Source organism: Mytilus trossulus, chromosome 8 (assembly GCF_036588685.1).
Source record: "Mytilus trossulus isolate FHL-02 chromosome 8, PNRI_Mtr1.1.1.hap1, whole genome shotgun sequence".
Classification (NCBI taxonomy): domain Eukaryota; kingdom Metazoa; phylum Mollusca; class Bivalvia; order Mytilida; family Mytilidae; genus Mytilus; species Mytilus trossulus.
The window spans coordinates 20,852,600-20,876,138 of NC_086380.1; the positions used below are offsets into that span (position 1 = coordinate 20,852,600).

General features: G+C 31.3%; 2 protein-coding genes across 2 annotated transcripts; both read left to right on the forward strand.

Annotated features, from left to right (window-relative positions):
• The first annotated feature begins 1,030 nt into the window (after positions 1-1,030).
• On the forward strand, positions 1,031-18,656 carry LOC134727441 (uncharacterized). The gene is made up of 24 exons (XM_063591823.1): positions 1,031-1,350; positions 1,748-1,911; positions 2,404-2,580; positions 3,425-3,677; positions 3,913-4,076; positions 4,738-4,923; positions 5,632-5,884; positions 6,228-6,391; positions 6,633-6,812; positions 7,367-7,625; positions 8,067-8,230; positions 8,778-8,945; positions 9,254-9,509; positions 10,108-10,271; positions 10,689-10,865; positions 11,215-11,467; positions 11,989-12,152; positions 12,465-12,638; positions 13,334-13,586; positions 14,072-14,241; positions 14,583-14,759; positions 15,264-15,519; positions 17,323-17,483; positions 18,442-18,656. Exons 1-24 carry the CDS (start codon positions 1,031-1,033, stop codon positions 18,654-18,656), a joined length of 4,872 nt encoding a protein of 1,623 aa, XP_063447893.1.
• On the forward strand, positions 15,287-22,826 carry LOC134727442 (uncharacterized). Its single transcript, XM_063591824.1, has 9 exons — positions 15,287-15,519; positions 17,323-17,483; positions 18,564-18,859; positions 19,191-19,400; positions 19,866-19,908; positions 20,202-20,365; positions 21,234-21,395; positions 21,640-21,898; positions 22,625-22,826. Exons 3-9 carry the CDS (start codon positions 18,667-18,669, stop codon positions 22,824-22,826), a joined length of 1,233 nt encoding a protein of 410 aa, XP_063447894.1. The 5' UTR covers positions 15,287-15,519; positions 17,323-17,483; positions 18,564-18,666.
• The last annotated feature ends 713 nt before the right edge of the window (positions 22,827-23,539 follow it).

Below are 23,539 nucleotides of genomic sequence, written 5' to 3' on the forward strand. Positions count from 1 at the left end.
TTTATCCTATTTTTGTGGTACTAATTTTTCTTTTTTGTTCTATTTTCCAGCTATGTGATCCATGATTTAACCAGTGAAGGAATGTACCTGGTATCTGTTGACATTGGTCTGTGTATGGAGACTTCAGACAGAGACAGTTGTGATGTTAGGCATACAGTATTAGATAACGTCAAACTACCAAAGAAGTCCTGTAACTGGAACAATGGATTTGCATTCTCTGGCAATCCAAGTAAGAAAAGTCAAAGTTATGTTCAAAATGTTTCTTTTCATTGCTATTCAATAACAAATGTTTTTTTTTTAATTATGATTTTTTTCAAACATAATGGAGATAAGATAAAGATTTCTTTATGATCTTTCATCTGAAATATGACTATTAGTGTTTATCAGTAGAATGCAGTGCCAGTATTGCTTGTATAAAGACATTTGTATTTATAAACTCTTGTGGTAAATGCATGTGGAATTTAAACCAGAGTTCCAATGAAGATTAAATTTTGGCCAAACAGAAAGAACTATTATATATTTTTTTCTCTTAAATTATTCAAATTTTATGTTTAACTTTTTAGACACATATTCTTCTTTTTTTGAAGAAATTTGACTACGTTTTTCATTATTTTAGGTTTTGATTTGACAACCTGGCTATCAACTAACAGTTATACAGACTCAAATCCTTTGTCAGAACTTGTTGTCGTTGAACTTAAAAGATTCTTACAGTTTGACGATTATATACAGCCTAGTCAATGTGTGTCATCTGTTGCACCTTATACACCGGTCAACTCTGAAGGCTGGGCTATTAGTTCAGGTAAGAAATATACCAACAATTTCTTTTCATAAATAAAAAAAACTAGCCAATACTTGCCATCGTCTCCATCTTATAAACTAGGCAACTTTGAAAACTTGACTCTTTAGTTCAGATGAGAAATATTTCAAATCACTCACTGTCTAAATAAAAAATCATGGACAAAAGTATATTGATAAAATTGGTAGTGCAGGCATTGTTTGTTCATAATTCTACATACATTGATTTTCAAAAATGTCTTTTGTGAGAGAACTACTTTGTCTTTCTCTAATTAAACAGTCATGTATTTTCTTAATAGGATGTCGGAATGCACCAACACTCACCACACTACCTGGTTCTGGTATTGTATGTAACCTTGGTGACAGCTGTACTAAGATTGACTGCTGTGTTGACATTGCCAAGTTAGATACGACCTTCAGAGTGTATGCTGACCTTGATGTGTGTAGTAAGGAGTTTACAGTTGGTGTAGAGAATTTCAACAGGACTGTATCCCTGAATAGTTTCCAGTATGCACAAGAAGATACTTTCTCTTTTGGAGGACTTGTTAATATTAAGTAAGAACAATATTTACATTGAATTTAAGATTTCATTTCATCTTCCTAAAAAAGATTATTTTGTTAAACTGTCATTTTGTATATTTTAAGAATTATTTTAAATGATGATGAAATTCAAATGTTACTACCGAAACCACTTAAGACCAAGTGAAATTATTTTTATAAGCTGCAAATATTTTATAGCTCAAATTTTTAGCAAAAAGGGTTAAAAATATCAAAAATTTATCAATGCATACTTAAATACTGAAAGGGATAAAGACAGTATTTAAAAAAAACCTTTTTTTTAAAGGATAGATTTACTTTTATATGATGCTTTACTCAATGACTGGGCTTACATTGTAACCTTCCTTTAATCCAAAATGCAGTATGTTTCAAATTATTTTAACCTGTTTTCCAGATATAAAGTAGTGAACTACCAGAGTGAGAGAGTGTTTGTAGTCAATATGGACATTGAAGTATGCTATTCTGCTGCTGGACCATGTTCAGTACAGCACAAGATACTTACCAATGTCAAGTTACCCAAATCTTCATGTAACTACAGCCAGCCATATGCCATTCCTGGTAAGAATATTAAAGAATTGTGATTAAGTTAAATAAAATGAAAATAAACTTAACGACTTTTCCATGAAAAAATGTCTGGAATGTTAGAACAACTTCAAGTATTTCTTTCTGTGGGTGTTAAGGGTGGACACATGAATATGATTCTGTTACAAATAAAATTAAAATTGTGGGAAATGGGGTATAAAACAGGGTCTTCCAACCCTCTCATACATTTTCCCTAGAATACCCCTAATTTAGTAATATTTTGGTTAAAGATAACAGACTCACTATATTTATGTCCATTAGGGGTCAGCTGAAGCATGTCTCTAGGTGCAGGATTTTCTCACTGTATTGAAGACCAATTGGTGGCCTTTGGCTGTTTCTGCTCTTTGGATGGGTTGTTGTTTCTTTGACACACTCCCCATTTCTAATCTTTATTTTATTGAATATTTATATGCATATTCCTAAATCTCAATTGTAGTACTCATACTAATATATTGATTTATTTTACAGATTTCTCATTGGTGTCTTACATGAGTGAGTTAGAAGTTGACACAAATGTCAATCAGCTACCAAGTTGGGCTGTTGACTTACTGATGGAAGAATTAGGAATAGCAGGTTTCCAAAAAGAACCTCAGTGTGAATTGTCAAGCTACTCTGGAGCTCTAGCAAATGGATGGGATTCAACAGGTTAGGTTTATTTATCACCAAAGTTATCTCTGGCTATACCTTAAGATGAGAAATAATTCTGCTACAAATTATAATTATCTTTGAAGTTAATTGACAGACTTCTTGTTACAGCTAATTTTCTAAAGCATGTAGAGCAAGACTTAAGTTAGCTTGCTTGATTTTTTTTTATATTGTATAATCATTAGGATAACACCTAATTAAATTCAAATATTATATATACAGGTAAAACTATGCCTATATATATTGTTTAAAGATGTCAATCTTATTTACAAAGCTTGTATAAACAATAATACAAGCAAAGCAAGCAAGCCAACCAAAGTTTTGCTTTACATGCATTAGGAAATTAGTGTAATATGAAAACATTAATAAAACTATTTAATAAATGCATACTTTACTCAAGAAAAATAAACCACAAAAAGTTTGGTGTGTAACCCAAAGAAAAATATAAGGGCATGTAATAGCATGATGAAAGACCCATTTGTGGCCTTTTGGACGTTTTTCTGCTTTTGGTCAGGTTAATGTCTCTGACACATTTCCCATTTCCATTCTAAATTTCAATTTTATAATTTAAAGCAAATACTAGAGTCATAATAATGTGTCTAATACAAGGTAGGATGACAGACATTCCTGCTGGCAGTTACCTTTCGAATTGTGAACTAGCACTTTAAAAATTTGAATCTGCATGCATGTCAGTCTTGTTGAAAGATTGGTTCCTATTCATATCACATTTTTACATGGGTCTAATATGCATGACCTAGTTGCCACAAGATGTTAGTCATTAATTAATCTAATCATCAACATATTAATTTGTCTTAAAGTACATTTGCAACCTATTATTTTTCAGCTTGCGGAGAACTTATAACACTACCACAGTTACCAGCCTATACACGATGCAGGTTACCAAGTTACTGTACTGGTGCCCAGTGCTGTTCAAACATTGGTTATCTTGGGAGAAAGTTGGAAGCCTTTGTTTTGGTGGATCCATGTAGCTACTCTGTCAGCATTGGACTGGAGAAAAGAAATATCAATGTTACATTACTGGAATTTACACAAGGCAGTTGGCAGATGGTCACTTTAGGCAATCTACTCAGACTTCAGTAAGTTTTTTGTGATGATATACATTAAACAAGCATTTTATTTGATCAAATGTAGAAAATTAAAAAAATTAAACAAAAGATATATTTTTAATGTTTTTTTGTTTTTAAAGTTTTAAACTATACTTCAGTTTTAGCACTAGAGAGACATTAAAATGTATAAAGTTGAACAGTCATGTACCCCAAGAAAAAATTTAATCTTCATGTTGTTTATCATTCAAATTATTTTTGATTCTAGGTACAAAGCCGAGGAGCTGACAGCTGAGAAGGTTTACTTGTTGTACATGACAATCAGTATATGTTTTGAGACTGTAGGAGATTGCCGTTATACTTACACTGTATTTGATGGTGTAAAGATTCCTAAACAACCGTGTGACTGGACGGGAGGATATGCTATACCAGGTCTGTATAATGATGTTTATCATCCTTCCCTACGCCAATATCACCCTGCTCTGTCGCTCCTAAATTCTTGTATAAAGACTTCAAAACAAGACCAGGCATTATCAGCAACGTTACAATGTGAAAGGAGAAGTTATCAGCGACATCACAATGCGAGAGGAGACTTTATCAAGCTTGCTTTTTCGTCAAGCGTAAAACTGTCTTAGGGAGAAAGAAAAGACCATTAAAAAAACAATAAAAAGATAATTGGGTTTTCTTTGTATAAATATCATAAAATATCAATGTGTAGAAAACCCAATAATCTATAAGTAAAATATTACACTAGACACATCTTTTTGGACTTAATTTTGTAAAACAGAATTCAACCTAAAAGATGTACAGAAAACTTTAGTTTGGGATTTTCATGAAAACAATGCAATAATTTGATATAATGTTATGTTTTGATAACACAAGATGTTTTGTTTTGATATCGGTACTTGAGCAAAAATGTAATGAAAATGTGCATTATCCCTGTTTCATATATCCCTCAGTAAAAGTGCAATCAACAACTAATCCTCAATTTTAAGTTGTCGTTAATGTACTATGAGAGGGATAATTTAATATTTTAACATTGGCTCCTAAAACTGTTTGAATTGAAAAAAAAATGCATTCAAATTTTTTTTAGGTTTTAATTTGAATTCTTACCTGACTGGACAAGGATATTCCACAAGTACACCTCTGAACTCATTAGTATCCTCACAACTCTTGGAATACCTGGGAGTAGCCAGTCTGCTGAAAACAACAGCTGATCAGTGTCAAATGTCTGACCCTCTTTATTCATCGCCAACTAATGGCTGGACAAAAGATGAAGGTAATCAATGTAAACTAATAGATGTTTAATTATGTAGGTCAACTTAACATATTTGTTGCATTACAAAGTTACAAAGACTGAATTTGACACTTATTTTTTTTTATTAAAATTAGCATGAAAAAAAAGTTTGTAAATTAATACTTTCCATCTATTTAGATGAAATTGTCTATTTGCAGCTTATATATAGTGGAAAATATGAATACAACAACATTAATGTCTTTGTTTCATCGCTTTACTTGGGAACAACAGAATGCTTTTATTATGATAAAATCCACCTACTTTTACAAGCTTTGGAATGCATTGCTTGGAATCAAAAAACTAAAATTCAGTAAAATTTTAAAACACAAAAAAAATGTTAAAAAATTCTGTACTATGTTATGTGTTATATGAAAATTGAAAGATTTACAATTAATAAATTGATGCATTTGATGTACAAAGAAAAGAGAAATGTATGGAAATAGACTCAACCCAGGCTTTTAACTTTAATATGATTCTCAGAAGGATTTCAAATGTAGAGAACAAAAATGAAAATTGTGTAGCTCGTTTTTTTTCCACATCTATTTTGAACAGGAGTTAATCTTGAAAAAAACGTTGATGATGTCACGGTCACATGACAAAATGATGTCTATGTGCAGATGGACAAAACTCAATCAGCCAATCAGAAGATGAATTACATCCAAAATTAAATTATATATTTATGTATTGCAGGTTGTACATCAGCCGTAGATCTACCAACTCTAGGAAGTAATAGTGTTTGTCACTTGTATGACACCTGTACCGGTATATCATGTTGTCTCCATTCTAATACTGTTGAAAGAAACTTCAATGTCTACCTCAAACTGGATCCCTGTACTCAGAAACTTGATATTGGTATAGAAAAGTACCAGTTTGACTTTTCACTATACACCTTTGCATTTGAGACGACACAATATTTCCATATTGATAGAGTTATTGAAATTGAGTGAGTAGATTTGTTATTTCTTTCAAATATAAATCTAATATTTTTTGCATGTGAAATTTTTCTTTATATTATTTTATGTATTGATGTTTTGCATATTTGCAATTTGTTTATATATGATACAGATGGATAATTACATTTACCTTAAATAGAAAAAACAATCAATGAGTTCTACACTTTTTGAATTTAAATGTATTGTTTTGATTATTTAAGACTTTCTTGCATATTTTTCAATTTTAATATAGAAATGTAATTTATACATAAGTTTATATATTTTTACTTTTTAAATAATAATATGAAACTCTCTAATAAAAAGACATAATATTTTGTATTTATTTCTCAACAGGTACAAAATAACAGATTTGGTTGGTGAAATGGTCTATCTTGTGGATATGAAAGTTAAGATTTGCTTCAATGATCCAACACCATGTGACCTGCAAGATACAATAGTTCTGAATACCAAATTACCTAAGATGGTGTGTCCATGGTCTAGAGGATATCCAGACCCAAGTATGAAACTATAGTTATATCATGCATTATAAATTCATTTTTACATGTAATAAAGATTGACCATTTAGAGTTGAAAATTTAAACAGAATTAAATGTTTAGTGTTATTTATAAAAAATATTAATTTGAATATGAAAAAAACTTTATAGTAAGGGTTTTTTTCAAGGATATTTTCAAGGACATTGCAGAAAAAGATTTTGGTTGCAGAAAAAGATTTAATCCAAATGTACCATTATTTTTCAGGTTGGTCCCTAAATCAGTGGTATTTGGACAATTCTTTGACACCAGGATCTAATTTGGACCCCTCTGCAGTCTCTTCCCTGATGGAGGCCTCAGAGATAGCGGAATATTTACTCAGTCCTATGGTATCACGAGATGACCCCTTCGGAAAATACGCTGCAGCCTATCTTGGTTGGAGTTCAGGTAGGCTTTTAAAATTATTGTAAAAAAAACCAACAATAAACTGACTGAGTTAGTGCTGTTGAAAATTACTCTTATTTACTAATTTAGAAATGTTTAAGAGAAAGATTGAAGTAAAAATTAATGTGGTGTTGTGTATCCTTTTGAGGTTGGACTGTTTTCTGCTCTTTGGTTGGGTTGTTGTATATTTGACACATTCACTATTTCTAAGAAAATTATGGGACAACCTACTACAATTTATATATCACAGATTTTGGTTGACTCTGAATAATGTGTCTCCATATCCCAAATGCATTAATTTGGGGGATAATTGATCAAGCAAAAAGAAAAGATAGAAAATAAATAAAAAAAAAAAAAAAAAAAAAATAACAGACTTAGTTCGGATTGAAATGTTGATGAAAAATAAATTACAAAAATAATTAAAAACAATTTACAAAAGACTAGAGAGAGGACATTATATCTATTGATGCCTATAGTTAGAAATAAGGACATATACTTAATATTTCACAGTTAACCATCTATCTTTCAATGTTAACCAATGTAACATAACCTTTCAGAGTGTACTGATGCCCCTGTAGCTCTCCTTCAATTGGACCAGTCTGTAATATCCTGTAATCTAGAGAGCACCTGTCGGGGATTGAGTTGTGCATTAGACGTACCATTCATCAGTAAAACATTTGAATTCTATATGAGACTAGAGCAGTGCGACTACATGTTAAAAGTTGGAATTGAACGACAGCAATACGAAAGAACACTCAAAGGATATCAATGGGGAGAATGGACACACGTTGACCTGAATGGAATTTTAAAAATTAGGTTATTTAATAATTTTGAAAGTTATATACCATTAATTTTAAGAGTTTGTTTAGATGGGGAAAATTAAAATGATGATTTATTTTGTGGTTTGATAAAAAAATATTAATTATGAAAATTAGTGTTATGAGAAATTCAAACAAACTATGATAACATCTATGGAAGAATTATATGTTGTTTTGACATGGTACAAGCTTCCTTTGCTTTTTATTCATTGCATGTAAAATTATAAGCCACAGTAATTTTTATATATAAAAAGGAAAATAATGAGGAAAAAGAACTGTTTACAATTGTGTATAATACACATCCTCAGTATCAATTATATGTTTTGAGTAAAACATGTGAACCATACACAATTTTTTCTGTTTTTTTTTTATGATTTTTATCTATAAAGGTTACTTTCCACTTTCTTTTATATGTAAATTAAAATTTTTTTTTTTTCAGTTTTGTTCTCCATGATTTGCACGCTGAGCCTGCATTCCTGATTTCTATGAAACTGAGTTTATGTTGGGAAGCTAACCAGCCATGTGGAACTGTTTACAATATCTTAAATAAAGTCAGACTACCCAAGAAAGTGTGTGATTGGGACAGGAAGTTTCTTCTAAATGGTAGGTATTTACAAAATTGTTAGAAAAAGAATAGAGAATGAAAAGTCTTTATAAAATTGAGAATGGAAATGGGAAATGTATCAAAGAGACAACAACCCGACCATTGAAAAAACAACAGCAGAAGGTCACCAACAGTCTTCAATGTAACAAGAAATTCCCGCACCCAGAGGCGTCCTTCAGCTGGCCCCTAAACAAATATATAAAAATGAAAAGTCTTTATGTCTGTCTCATAAATTATGTCTATCAGCTGAAATGAATACAATGAGACTTATAAAGAAGGAATAAGTAATTGTCGTCTGTCTAGTGACTCTAGTCATCACTAATGTTTTTAAAGCAAAATTCCCAAGAAAGGAATAGGACCAAACTTTGTGTATTGAAATAATTTACTCAACTAAATAATGGATGCCCATTTACTTGAAACAGTGGTTCGAAAAATAAATTAAAAAATAAAGGAGAAAAAGATAAGTAGGATAACAGGAAAAGCAGATATAATTTGTATTATCCTAGTCACCTTTTTTTTTACAATAGATTTCAATTTTCTTTTCAGACTTTTCCCTGAATCAGTATAAGACTGACAATGGTATTTCTACGCTTGATGAACATCATGTGTCAGATATTCTACGCTTGACTGGTATTTCACAATACATGAAGAGGACCCCATGTGATAGGACTGCAGCTCCTTACACTGGGGCTGATGGAAACAACTGGAAAAATGGTGAGTTTACATATACTTTTAAGGTATTTACTTGTATATGAATTTTAATGATATTTGTATTGTCTTGGATGAATATTTATTGTAATGATAGAAGCTTTATATTAATACATCTCTTATGATATGTAGCTATTGCAAAGTTTTACAAATTTTCATTTGGTAACAAAATTAATAAATGCCAATGCAACAACAAAAGGTCAACAAAAAACATGTCCTAGATTGACCTTATAGTAAACATATGATTGTCAATCAATAACATAAATGGGATAAAGCCAAACTATATGACACCAGCAAATTCTATCTTTTTGTAGATTGTGCTGATCCTGTAGGTACTTTATTACCTTTGGGTAGTGATACCACATGTCACCTTGACTCATCATGTACAGCTGTAGATTGTTGTTTGGATTCTACCAGCCTCGATCTGACCTTCAATGGATATGTCCGACTGGACCCATGTAACTACAAAATATATATAGGACTGGAGGGTATTGATTTAGACTATACACTCATAGACTTTGGATTTGGTACAGTGCAGCATTATGCCATGAATGAAGTTTTTAATATAGAGTAAGTATTGGAAATAAAAGTCTGTTGCTAAGTTGTTCTCCTTGTGTCAAATATATGAGGAATAGATTTGAGAAAATAATCTGAAGCAACAAAAAGAGCTTTTAAAATTGCTTTAGTAAAATTGGAAAATTTTAGGATCAGTATTTCAGTCTTTAGGAATTATTATGAGTTTATAACTAGATTGATCCTGCTAAGTGAGGCATATAATAAAGCTTTAGGGATATTTGTAAAAGATTAAACAACCTTTGTAGATGTCATAGTTGCATATCAATTTTTTCTAGCCTTGCTCTCATAAAAATTATGAGTATGATTTACATTGTTCCCTGATTTAGAGTTAAAACAATCAAAATACTGAATTTGATGTTTCAAGCGCACATTTTGTATCCTTCATGACCAAGGATCTAGGTGTACATAAAACCCATATTGTATTTATTTAATAATTTTAGTTTCGTGTTAGATAATCTGACAATATGATAATATGATATTACTATGAATATATCAGTATGTCTAGCATCAGGAGGGGCGTGTGAAGTGTTAACTAATGAATGCAATCTCTACCCTCAGTGCTAACAAGAGCTTTGATTTTTTCTAATTTCAGTTTTGTGGTAGATGATCTAAGGGCAGATGAAGTATATGTTGTAACCATGAATATGTCAGTCTGTCTAGAATCAGGAGGGGCATGTGAAGTGTTAACCAATGTATTCCAGGATCACAGGCTACCTAAAGCTGAATGTGACTATGATTCACAGTTTGTTATTCGTGGTATGTATTTCTCATACAAATATTGTTGCTACAGATTCATTTATTTTAATGGTTACCAATTCCTAGATTGAGAAAAATGATTTTCTATTTTTCATTTCATGGTTTTGAGGAAGTCTGCATACAAGCCTATAATAAGTTAATGTTTAGTTAAATTTCCAGTTTAACCTCACCCATGCAATCCTCATAAAGTGGCATCCAACAAATAATAATGAATCTACAGTAGTACTACATATTTATGTTTTTAGTCAAAAGCAAGTTGTGTTTAAAATAAATTTAAGTTTGCCTCCCAAAAATATTTTATTTTTAGATATGTTTCATACACTTTTTATAATCCTACACAAAAAAATTAACAAGTTTTCCCTTTTAGAATTTTTTTCTACAAGGTACACAGATGCTTGAAATTTTATTTGTTTTTAGGATTCAGCTTAAATGAATACTTAGATGAGAAGAGTGTACCTACAGACAGTGTACCCCTAGACGTCTACACTATTGCCCAATTACTACACGATACAGCTCTTGCACCTTACATGATGGATGATGCTTGTGATCAAACTGTTATACCATATTATCCCAATGATCAAGGATGGAACAGAGGTAAGAATACTCTGTGTTTTAAAATATGATTGTAATGAAAATATTGATAGAATATTAGATAAATTACATAATGTGAAAAAAAACTAAGTAAGGTTTTAATTAATAAATAGAAAAAGTGAAGAATAGAATTTATAAAATGTTATGTTTTAATTAAAGTAAATTTGTAAATGAAAGATAATTTTAACTGCATTCAAATAATTATTTATTAAACATTTTCAGAGGACAAACATATACAAAGTTAAAAAAGAAATCTTCATTTACAACCTTAACACAAGATTACTTGTTTTATACATTAATCAGCCTTGTATGTAAAAAAACAATTATTTTTTCTTTTTTTTTGCATCTTCAGCATGTGAAGAACATGTAGAATTACCAGTACTGCAATCTGGTACCATCTGTCATCTATACAGCTCTTGTACTGGTGTCACCTGTTGTAGCAGCTTCCCAAGGATCGATAGAAATGTTAACACACAGTTAAAACTGGATCCCTGTAACCGTAAAATGACCATAGTCATTGAGAAGCTTGAGATTACCATTAGCTTGTTTGGATATACATATGGTGAAGTTAAAAAAGTAAAATTACATGGAGTGATGGGTCTTGAGTAAGTACTAATAGTTAAAGAATAATCATCAATGGACTACTAGAAAGTAAAACCGCAAAAATACTGAACTCAAGGAATTTAAAACAGAAAGTTCCTAATCATATGGCCAAATCAAAGGCTCAAACACATCAAACGAATGGATAATTTAAACATATTTTATTGTTAAAAAATGACACGTATGGATGACAACTGTCATATTTCTGACTTGGTACAGGCATTTTCTTATTTTCTTAATTCATGCCACTTAATGATTTTACATGTATTATTTTCAGTCAGTCACATTAAATATATACAATGAAGATGTGATTTACCAATAACCTGGTATTAAGTATAAAGCACTTTGAGTGAAGTTAAAGAAAATTGAAAGTCCACAGAGAAAATTCATAATTTGTAAAGTGCAACTTTAATCTTGGCTAAAACAAATAAAATGTAGGAAAGATGATGTTTTTTTTGGGTGATCAACATAATATAAGAACCAATCTGTTTCAATTAAGTCAAGGTTTCAAAAAATATATTTTCAGGTTTAAAATTGAAAATCTTGAATCAGAAAGGAAGTTTCTGGTAGATCTAGAGATGAGTATTTGTTTGGAGACCAATGGAACCTGTGAAATAACTGTCCCTGTCATGATAAGTACTGCCCTACCAAAGAAACCATGTGATTGGAAGAATGATTATGTCCAAACAGGTATTTAGAAAGCAGGATGATTTAGCATAGAAAGTAAAAATACAAATGAAATCAATTTTGATAGGTCTAGGTCAGAGGTCAACTCATTTCAAGCTCAATAATTTGTAAAGCAAACAATGTTAAACATTCTAGAGCATAAAAACCATAAGCACTATACTCAACTCAATGAAATTGTTTGGAAGTTCCAAATGTTTCTTGTCTTTATGTTCATTTATTGTACCAAAGTGAGATTTTATTTTGCTTTTAATAAGTGTTTAATGATAGAATTTCTTGTAACTGAATTGTCAAAGAATAAAATGTCTTTTGTTTCAGATTTTTCTTTCCTTGGTTTCCTGAATGAGAATGGGATAGGTGTGAACGATAATCTAGATACCAATGAAATGTCTGCTTTGATAGAGAGGTTAGCCATTGGAGATTTTTTGAAAGACACACAATGTAATAGTTCTGCATCTCCCTACAGTGGACATTCAAATGGTTGGAAAAATTGTAAGTTGTTTTGTGACTATTTTTGCATTGATAATCAACTTAGAGTTACAAATATTAAGTACAACTGGGGTAAATTAAATAAAAAAGTTGAATTTGTTTTTGATACTGAAAATAATTGCATTTGAATTTTATAGCAGATATAGAAAACTTTGATGAACTGATAATCTTTCTTTTTGGACAAGATAGATGGAATCAGAGACCCTCCAATGTAATACAGAGCAATGTTTAATTTTTAGTTCAGACTGCAAAAGTAAAACAAACTTTACCCTCACTGCTCTCAAGTACTTTGATTTTTCATAGTGAACAAGTGTGGACACAGATCAGTGTGGATAGAAATGTTTTAATTTGTGATAGTGTGGTTGACAGTGTTATCTCCCCTGAGGCTATTTATTGGTTTTTCTTTATGAAATTCTGTAAAAAAAAAATGCTACAAGGGCATTCTTATTTCTGTTGTTATTAATTTATTAATCATGAACCACAAAATGATTAATGCAATCAATGAAGTTCAGAATTTAAGATAAATCTATAAATGTCCAATGAGCTGCAATTGGTAATCATAACTTCCGCTTTTGATCTATTACATTGTTTTTTTCATAATAAAAGAAATCCAGGAGAATCTGTCCTATAAGTTAGACAATTATATATACATAATCATATATATTTTAGAGGCTAATTTTGTCTTTTTATATTAACAGCTTGTGCACAGTCTATGGCAACTCTTCCCACTATATCAGGTGCTGTATGTAATGTTGGCAGTGATTGTACCACTGTCTACTGCTGTTTGCCAGACACCAGAATCAGCAAAAGTTTTGAGACATTTGTAAAGTTTGAGCCATGTCTTTTCACATTGAGTGTTGGAATAGACAAATTAACATTCAGTACACTTTTGTTTGATTATGAATGGGGTCAGCTGACTGAAGTTTGGTTGTTTGGATACGTCAGAATGGAGTTAGTATATACACACTTATAAAGACCTTAGAGAGTAAAACTGGTCTCCATTTAACATGTTTTTAAAACATACAATTAAACTGTTGTATATCATTCAATATTTTAATGATTGTCACTTGTCCTTTTTAGTCTTGTTTGCTTTAGAAATTGTTTTGGAAAAAAGCAAAAGTACATTTGGTGTAACACATGCTCTTAAAAGTCAAATGTATTTTATAGAATTTAAATTTGTAAATTGAAATGTTGAAACTTTGTATAAATATAAAAAAAAACATAACCTTTTTTGGTTTAATCATTTTCTTTAAAATGGGTCAAAATGGGAGACATAACATCTGGTTTTGACAGTACAGAGCAAAACTCTGAGAAATTATCACACAGGATATGCATTTTGTAACTATCTCTTTTGAACATAACTTAATTTCGGAAAAAAGATCGTACCAAAAAGAGATCATACATAACAGATTTAATGTAAGTTTATTTTTAAATAGGTTTACAGTGAGGGACTTGGAGATGGAGGGAGAATACTTAATTGACATGAAACTTCAGATTTGTCGTGAGTCAGATACAGTAACAACACCATGTGGAGTTGATATTGTAATCTTTGATAAATATAGACTTCCTAAATTGTCATGTGACTGGAATTCAGGATTAGATACAGGTAAATATTAGTATATTCAATAATCTTTTACGTAAATCTGATGAGAAGGGCATTTTGTGAATTTTACTTTAAAAATGAAATTCTGTCTAATTTAATCTATGCACTCATCATTCTATGCCACAAAGATATGATTGAATTGAGGGGGAAAATGCATTAAAAAACAAAGACAGAGAAAAAAATTGAAATTATGGAAAATAGTACCAAAATTGCAGAAGATAAAGTCCTGAAATATATGGATGGCAGTTAAGGATGATGGAAAAAAAATCGGAAATAAAGCCCTATTTTGATCAATCTTAAAGATCTGATAAAACCAAATAAATGATTTCCATTTTATTTCCCAGGATTCCAAGGATTAACAACATGGCTGACAGACAACAGTGTAACTAAGACAGAACCTCTGAGAGGACCAGAGACCTCCAAGTTAATGTCTGATGCTGGCATTGCAGCTTATCTGTATGAACCATCATGTGATCAGCAGGGTAGTACCTACTCTGGAAATGTGGGAGGTGTCAAAAATGGTAAGGGTTAAGTATAAGTTGTCTTTTGTATAATTTTGACTGTGAATTGCATCTTTTTGTGATCATTGTAAATACTTGTTTCATATCATTAAAGTATAAAATGCCTTGTGGTTTGACAATGCTGTTAAAAAATTACAATTCACACTTCTATGTAAATTATTTCTTCTACACAGTTTGATACGTCAGAAATTATTGAGAGCATTTTATTGTGACTTTGTCATTTGAGACTGATACACGATTTTAATTTTCTCGATATTGGGAAAAATCCTGTTTAATTTATACTTAAGAAAAAAATAAAATGAGAGTTTGAAATGTTGTGATTATAACCCTGTGGCATTTTTTAAAAAAAAAACACATTGCCAATATTTTATTTTATGTATCTGGTCTTTTTTCTCAGTTGTTTTTTGTGTATTATTAATTATTTATTGAATGAAAGTGTTTCTTTGTAAACGTGATATTTTTGGATTTCTTTTTGCATCAAAACAAAGTATTCCCTATTTGCAGATTGTGGAATGCCTGTTTCTGTCCCTGCGCTACCATCAGGAGTTGTCTGTACTGTTTCCACGGATACATGTACTGGTTTGGATTGCTGTATCACCATTCCACTAACAAACAAGACAATGAACTTCCGTATTAACATAAATCATTGTTACCAGGACATTACTGTTGGATTGGAATCAATGTACAGAGAATATAAATTACTCGATTATGATTTTGGAACTGTTGAACATTTCAACCTGAGAGGAGTTGGAAAAATGGAGTAAGTTTTCTTATTTTGGTAACCTCAAAGTTGGATATTCCTTCCATATCCAAAGGAGTAGGTCCGGTAAGGGCCGAATTTGGCCTCAAATTTCAGGTTCATCTGACACAAGATTTTGAACACTTTTTAAACACTTTTAAAAGTGTCTATTTTATGTAAATCAATTAGTTTATGTGAAAGATTTTAACTGATTTAGTCATAAAAAACGCACCGATTCAAGCTTAAATATTAAAAATCTACCAAATATGCCGAAAAATGTCACTTTTCAGCTTGTTTGTGTCTGATATGAAAGTGGCCGCGCCGCATCCGTGTTCATCCTCAATCTTTATATATGTCATGTATTATCGTAAAATACAAGTTAGATTTCAATATTAAGGATGAACACGAATGCGCCCACTTTCGTTTTACACGAAAACCGTCTAAAATTTTACTAAAATGCTAGAATTGTGAAGTTTCCAGTAATTTAGCATGACTTAATGGTGCTAGTACCCGATATATGGGCAATGTATTGTCAAAAACAGCCCATATTTATGTAGCATAAGCATTTTACTGTGCAATAAATAACTAAAAGTTTACATTTTAACAATTTTGTAAAACTGCTATATTTTTGGGCCAAAAAGAGGCAGACATGTGACTGGAGATTTGGAAATTTTCAGCTGGAGTTTGGGCCTCATAACTGGAGATTTTTTATCGACATTTTTATCGACGTACGCAATGGTTTTTTGGTGTTTAAACTGCATATTTTCCTTTTTTGTTAATGATTTTATAACTCCATAGCCATTTTTACTTGATAGAAATAGAAGATCAGGTGTTTTTAAATATTTATTTATTATATATAAAGTTCAAGATAAAGTGATCAGCCTTCATATATAGGTGGTAAAAAGTATCTCTGCTTAAGAATCATTGTTAATTTTGGTACCACTAACTGAACTGTGGTGTTGAATTGATAGAGTTGTGAGCTTTCTGGTGGGTTTGTTGTCTCCATATGTTAGGTCAAGTCATTAGAGTCACCATAGTCAGCTTTGCAACAAGTGTAGTAGACATACATATCATGTCTCAGTTCATTAAGATATTTGTCGTGAGGTTAAGTAATACAACTGTTCAATGTTTTTAACAGCATCACAAAAAAGTCGTTGTTTATACAACTTTAATTAATCCATTGTCAGTATTTCACTTTTAATCATCAAGGCATGTGTCTTAAACTTGCTAGTTGATCACCAGGTAATTACCAATACTCTTTTATTGCTGTATACACAGTCTAATCCTTAACACCTTCATAGATAACTCGAGGCTATTTACCTTTTGACATCAAAACAGTTAAAGGAAACTTCCGTTTTTCTCGGACTTTTCCGATATGAATTTCGAGTTTCTCGGACTTTTTCTCTATCAGTACCACTTTTGTAAACAAAAATTTCTACTGAAATTTTTTCGAGGTTGACATTTTCAAAAAGCGGAAGATTTCAAATTTAAACGGGAGGGACGGAAGAGGGTCTTAAAAGCGGGAGATTTTGACTCCTGCCGGAAGAATCACATGTATGAAGAGGTCTTACTGGACCTACTCCTTTGGTAATTAAAAAGAAATTATCTGAAAGATTTTATTATCAGAAGTGAATTTGTAGATATAAGAAAATGTGTATTTATTTTTTAAAAAGGATCAGAAGGCTTAATTGGTAATTTTGTTAATGCATTGAAAATGAAAATCCAGAAAAGTTACAAAATATAAGGGCAATGTTAAAATTGTGTAAACCTGACATTTTTAAAGTTCTCAAGGATAGTTTAACAGATTTCATATTCTATTTTCAGATACAAAATAGAGGACTTCCTTGGAGAGGGTGCTTACTTGTTGGATATTAGTTTTTCATTCTGTTTAGAGACAGGAAGTTGTGAATTTACAGAAACTATCATCCAGGGGGTCAAGTTCCCTAAAAAGAAATGTACATGGGATGATACATATAGGGTGAAAGGTAAAAATCTATTACTGTAAATTCAGAAATTATTGCGATGTTTTTATTATTGCGATAAATGCGACAGGGTTATAATCGCAATAATTTAAACTCGCATTTTGAAATTCGTTAAATGAATTAAACATGATTTTTCTCAATATCGCAAAAATTAAGATCGCATTTTAGTCTAAAAAAACAAAATCGCAATAATAAATGCACGCAATAATTTCTGAATTTACAGTATATAGTTTGCATAATTCACTGTATCAGAATCTTATGCATTCTGGGTAATATTTTCAAAAGCATACACCAAAATATGGGGGTTGGTTAAAAACGTGGTAAATAATTGAAACTCGACCAATAACGTCATAGATGCCAACCACTACAATTTTTGCGTATTTTTTCCGATTTTGAGATAAAAACTACGCTATTACGGTCAAAGTTGAATAGTTACGGATTACCAATCATCGCCGTTCAATTATTGTAAAACACGGATTTTTATCATTACTTTTCTGTCCTGGTCCTTGATTTAGAAAACGCCAATGTAATGCTTCCGGTTTCTCGGGAGTTATCAACCTATTGTTGAGTAACTAATTAAATGTAATTATTTTTTAAATAGAGTTATGGATAAGATTCTAAATTCTACCAATTATTTAATTAAACATTAAACATTGAATTTCGTGGTTCCTGAGTGATGAAAAAATCCACAAAAATAGTTCTTCAACAAATAATTATAAATCCACAGTATTTATTGATAATCTTGAGTATGCTTGAAACATTTGCCTTTATTTGTCAATAAGCAACCAACAATCAATCAATGAAGCCATTTATTTATTGTTTTAAATGTGATATTTCAGACTTTTCACTGGAACAGTGGAGTAGGGAGAGATCTATTAATACAACACAAGTGTATCCAGCTTATTACATCTCAGAACTTCTACAGAACTTAGACCTAACCACTTGTTATATTTTATTTCAGACTTTTCACTGGAACAGTGGAGTAGGGAGAGATCTATTAATACAACACAAGTGTATCCAGCTTATTACATCTCAGAACTTCTACAGAACTTAGACCTAACCACTTGTTATATTTTATTTCAGACTTTTCATTGGAACAGTGGAGCAGGGAGAGATCTATTAACACAACACAAGTGTATCCAGCTTATTACATCTCAGAACTTCTACAGAACTTAGACCTAACCACATGCTATATTTGATTTCAGATTTTTCACTGGAACAGTGGAGCAGGGAGAGATCTATTAATACAACACAAGTGTATCCAGCTTATTACATCTCAGAACTTCTACAGAACTTAGACCTGACAACATACTTCAAGAGATTTCAATGTAGCCAATCAGCATCTCTGTATAATTCACCAACCAATGGATGGAAAAAAGGTCAGCTGATTTCACAGTTGTAAACGACGGTATCTCATTTGTTTTTTTTATTTTTTTTGAAAATAAGTTTTGTTACAATGTTGAGTTAAGAAAAAGTAAATTTTTAAATGATTTCCAAAAAAGAAATGCACTGAATATGTCTGAAAAACTTGTTTATAAAAATATAGTATAATTTTGAAGAGAGTCACTTTAGATTGTAAATTGTCTGATTAGCTAAAGATATATATCTCAAGACTGGTGGTTCACATGGCTGTACAATAGTCTTGAGCAAAAGATTTTTACCTCGTGACTTGTAGTTCAAATAAATGTAAAATTCACTATCTAATTTCAGAATGCTCTGACACAGATGTAGTAGCTATTTCTACCAATCCAATGACATGTCGACTGATGTCAGACTGTGCTGCTGTCAGCTGTTGTTTAGATGAAGATTTTATCAGCAAGACTTTTGAAGTGATCTTTGAGATAGATGACTGCGAGAGAAAGATATACATTGGAATAGAAGAACTAAAGTTTTATATTCCTCTACATGACTTTCAATTTGGTAAGATTAATGTGAATAAATGTAAACACACTTTCAATCTTTTGCATTATTTTTTAATGTTTTTCTCTTCCATTTGTATTTTATTCACTCTTTTAAGATATTTAATGAATTAATTGAAAAATATCTCTCCATGAAGTCTTAAATATGGTTCTTCTATTTCAAAGATTTACACAAAATCAATAAGTTGTTATAGATTATTATCAAGCTTTCAGATATACTGTAAAGCGGGTTATTTTCGCAGATAGAACAAAGTTGCCAAAATAAATTCCACCAACTAAAAAGTGCAAATGCAAAGCTATTGATAAATGTTTTGAATCCGCCAAAATAATAAACGCCAAAATAATAAATACCATAATAAAACACCAAAATATCTTGTATACCTTATTTAATGAAAATTCCAGCATGATGTCAATAATCATCCATGTACTTGGATTTTAATTCATATTTATATCTTTGTTCTTTTAGATACATGGCATGAATTCAGTTTAGTAAAGACAATCCGCATAAGGTGAGATAAAGAAGGATAGTATTGTTAGGTTGCTGTCTCATAGATATTAGCGTCAAATCTTTTATGGAGATTTATTCATTGATAAATATAAAAAGTACCAATAAAAATATGGCAGAAATGAATAAATCATTTAAGAAAATTTGATACTCTGGACTGGTTTGATATTTACTTTTTTTGGTTTGCGATTTTCAGAGGACTTAAGAGAATTGAAAATAAAAAAATGACAATTTCATTTAAGAATCATTAGACAAAAAAATGTAAATACAGAATTTAAACTATAACTATTTATTTAGGTACAATATATATGACCCTTGGAGTGAAGGAGTATATCTGGTATCCTTAGAGATATCGTCTTGCTGGGAGATGTATGGTAGTTGTGCCTGGACCCAGTCTGTACTGGATTATGCCAGATTTAAAAAACAGATATGTCCCTCACAGATGGCATACCAGAATTCAAGTAATTATGTCTTAAAAATTGATTAATGTATCACAATGAAGTGAAAAATTGATTGTTATGGTGAAGTGAAATAATGCATTGACCTGCCAACCTATGAAACCTTAAAAGACGGAGATCTCACCCTCAGCTATGACAGCTGATTGGATAATTTTGCATGAACGACAATTTTAAGTTAAATATATTACCTGTGTTCATATTCATCTACAAAACACCAATGAGTTAATAAATATACTGTATTTCTTCAATTCATGGTTATACTTTACAGTGACTATACAAATAACAAATGTTCTTCTACAAGGTAAGTGCCTGTATCAATGTTTTAAATTTGTTGTGAGTCTCACACTTTGCACACTGGCTTCCTCTGGTCCATAGATAAATCAATAAGTGAATCAATTTACCAAATTGTATCACTGTGTGGAAACATGTGTTGATGTTGTAATGTAATAAAAATAATTAAGCTTTTATAGGATCTGCTTACCCTTCCGGAGCACCTGAGATCACCCCCAGTTTTTGGTGGGGTTCGTGTTGTTTAGTCTTTAGTTTTCTTTGTTGTGTTTTGTGTTCTATAATTTGTCTGTTTGTCTTTTTCTTTTTAGCCTTGGCATTGCCAGTTTAATTTTGATCTATGAGTTTGACTGCCCTTCTGGTATCTTTCGACCCTCTTTTGGAAGTGTAGATAAAAAAAATACTATTTCTAAATAATTTTTCAATTGTTCTAAGACAGAAAAATAAAGATAAATGTATTTTCATTTTTTTTTAAAGATTTAATCTTTTAACATAAACAACCGATAAAAGTTAAGGATTGTAAAAGTGACTAAAAAGGTGAATAAACTCCAATATTATTGTCAAATATACCATTTTATTTCAGGCTTCTCTCTGACATCTTTGGCTTCTAGTAACAGTTTTGACATGGATGCCATGACTGAAACAGACCTTACACGTCTCTATGATGAACTGGATGTTGCCTGGTATCTTAAAAACACATGTGACTATGAAATGTCACCGTTTACAGCTAACAGATGGAATAATAGTAAGTTAAAGTAGAAAAGTACACTTTGCATGTATAATTAGTGGTCAGATATACTTTCCCGAAATAGAAACCAACATGTTTTTAACATCAAGGTTTTGGATGTTCATTTGATAACTGTTAAGAAAAACTTTCACTGAAACTTATTTGATGCTTTTTCTACCTCGTTCAGATAACTATTTATTTTAAAGAAATGAATTATAAGAATAATCAAATTTGAACTATGTATGTATTAATTTTGTTTCAGCTTGTGGTTCCACCATTAACAACTTACCTACGTTATCCAGTGGTACTTCCTGTTATATATCTGACGTATGTACAGATGTAAGATGCTGTGTTTCCGTACCATTGTTCGGTAACCATACATTTGATTTCTCACTTAATTTGGATGGATGTACACAATACATGGAAATAACTTTGGAGAATTACAAGAAACGATTCATGTTGAGAGACTATACCTTTGGTCAGGAAGATTATTTGTGGATTAAAGGAGTGTTCCGACTCAAGTAAGTGTGTTTTTTTTGGGGTCAGGCATTTCTATCTCAAAGCATGGTTATGTTAAAAAAAACACTTAAATCCCTTTGAGCAAAACCTAACTTTTTTATAGTCAAATTTAGACTTGAAGAGTCTCTTATTTGTTTTTTTTTCTGCCAAGTACCAAAATTTATAAGTTCTAGCAGAAGTGTATGAATAGATTACTGTAAATTCAGAAATTATTGCCAGGTTTTTATTATTGCGAATCATGCGACTGAGATGTAAACACAATAATTAAAACTCGCATTTTGTAATATTTTAACTGAATTAAGCATGACTTTTATCAAATTCGTAAAAATTAAAATCGCATTCAAGTGTAAAATGACAAAATCGCAATAATAAATGAATGCAATAATTTCTGAATTTACAGTAATGTAATGAATATTTCTATGGGTTTAAGGGGTTAAATCTAGCAGTAAAACTCTTGCTTAAGCGTGATGTTTGTTTGGTTGTGTGAGGTTTATATGCGTCCATGTAATTTTATTTCAAATGATCAATGAAATAGAGAATTGGAATGTGGAATGTGTCAAAAAAGCAACACCCTGACCAAAGAGTAAAAAAACCAACAGAAGGCCATCAATTGGTCTTCAACACAGCAAGAAATTCCCTCACACAGAGTTCAGGCTCTAAATGAAGATGTGTACTAATTCAGTGGTTTTTCACATGAATACCTGTTTTATTTATTTTTCCTAATCCAGGTACACAATAGATGATTTACCGGACCAGAATCTGTACAGAGTATCTGTTATGTTTGAGGTGTGTACCACAGATGGTTCACCATGTGAGTACAGCCTGACAGTAATGGACAGTGTAGAACTACCAAGATCTTCATGTCTACCACTGTGGGAATATGGATATGCTGAACAGGGTAAGTTAACTTACATCTTGTTTCAAAAATAAATGCAGGGTATAAATAAACGAAGACGTAGGATAAGAATTGGTTGAAACAGCTCCCCAACAGAATTTCACTTAGATTTTCGCTGTACTATGCATTTGCTCATAGTGGACACTTCCCTAGGTCCCATGCATGTTTTTGAGAAACATCACTTTGGGCAGCTTAGGGCATTACTGATAATATATTGCCTATAGACTAGTTACCACAATATGCTTATTGTTTAAAACTTATGTGTACCAAAGCTCACAGGATCTCAACATAAAAGGAGGCCTTTTTGCTGTATATGAATCATCCTATTTCTTTTTATGTAAGATTTGGTTTACCGTACAATAATTCTAATATCATTTATTTCAGGTTTTACCAAAGAACAATGGAAGAAAAGTAGAGGTCTTGAAGATGATGCTTCACTGAACTCCTGGCAGATTGCCAAGTTATTGGAAGAAACAGAGGTAGCTCTGTACCAAAACCACCCTCGCTGTAACCATACAATGGGAAAATACCAAGGATCTGTAGATGGATGGGTTAACAGTAAGTCAAAATTCAGCCTGTTTTTGTAAGCCAGCATGAAATAATTCAAAATTCTTAAAATAAGTAAAATTCTGGATGAAGATATTATGTGTTTTGATTGGTTTAATGCCTTATATTCTGAAATGTTTTTTACAGACTGTACATTGATTGTGTCCCCAAGTGTTTTGGATGGAAATATTGTTTTTTTGAT

What these genes read in the sequence shown, in the direction of transcription:
- LOC134727441 (XM_063591823.1), top strand. Translation starts at nt 1,031, where the DNA reads ATGTCTTTTGTGAGAGAACTACTTTGTCTTTCTCTAATTAAACAGTCA. An exon ending in AATGGAATTTTAAAAATTAG is followed by an intron (nt 7,626 to 8,066) that starts GTTATTTAATAA and finishes TTTTTTTTTCAG; the next exon opens with TTTTGTTCTCCATGATTTGC. An exon ending in CAGGAAGTTTCTTCTAAATG is followed by an intron (nt 8,231 to 8,777) that starts GTAGGTATTTAC and finishes TTTTCTTTTCAG; the next exon opens with ACTTTTCCCTGAATCAGTAT.
- LOC134727442 (XM_063591824.1), top strand. Translation starts at nt 18,667, where the DNA reads ATGCTATATTTGATTTCAGATTTTTCACTGGAACAGTGGAGCAGGGAG. An exon ending in TCTACATGACTTTCAATTTG is followed by an intron (nt 19,401 to 19,865) that starts GTAAGATTAATG and finishes TTGTTCTTTTAG; the next exon opens with ATACATGGCATGAATTCAGT. An exon ending in GTAAAGACAATCCGCATAAG is followed by an intron (nt 19,909 to 20,201) that starts GTGAGATAAAGA and finishes CTATTTATTTAG; the next exon opens with GTACAATATATATGACCCTT.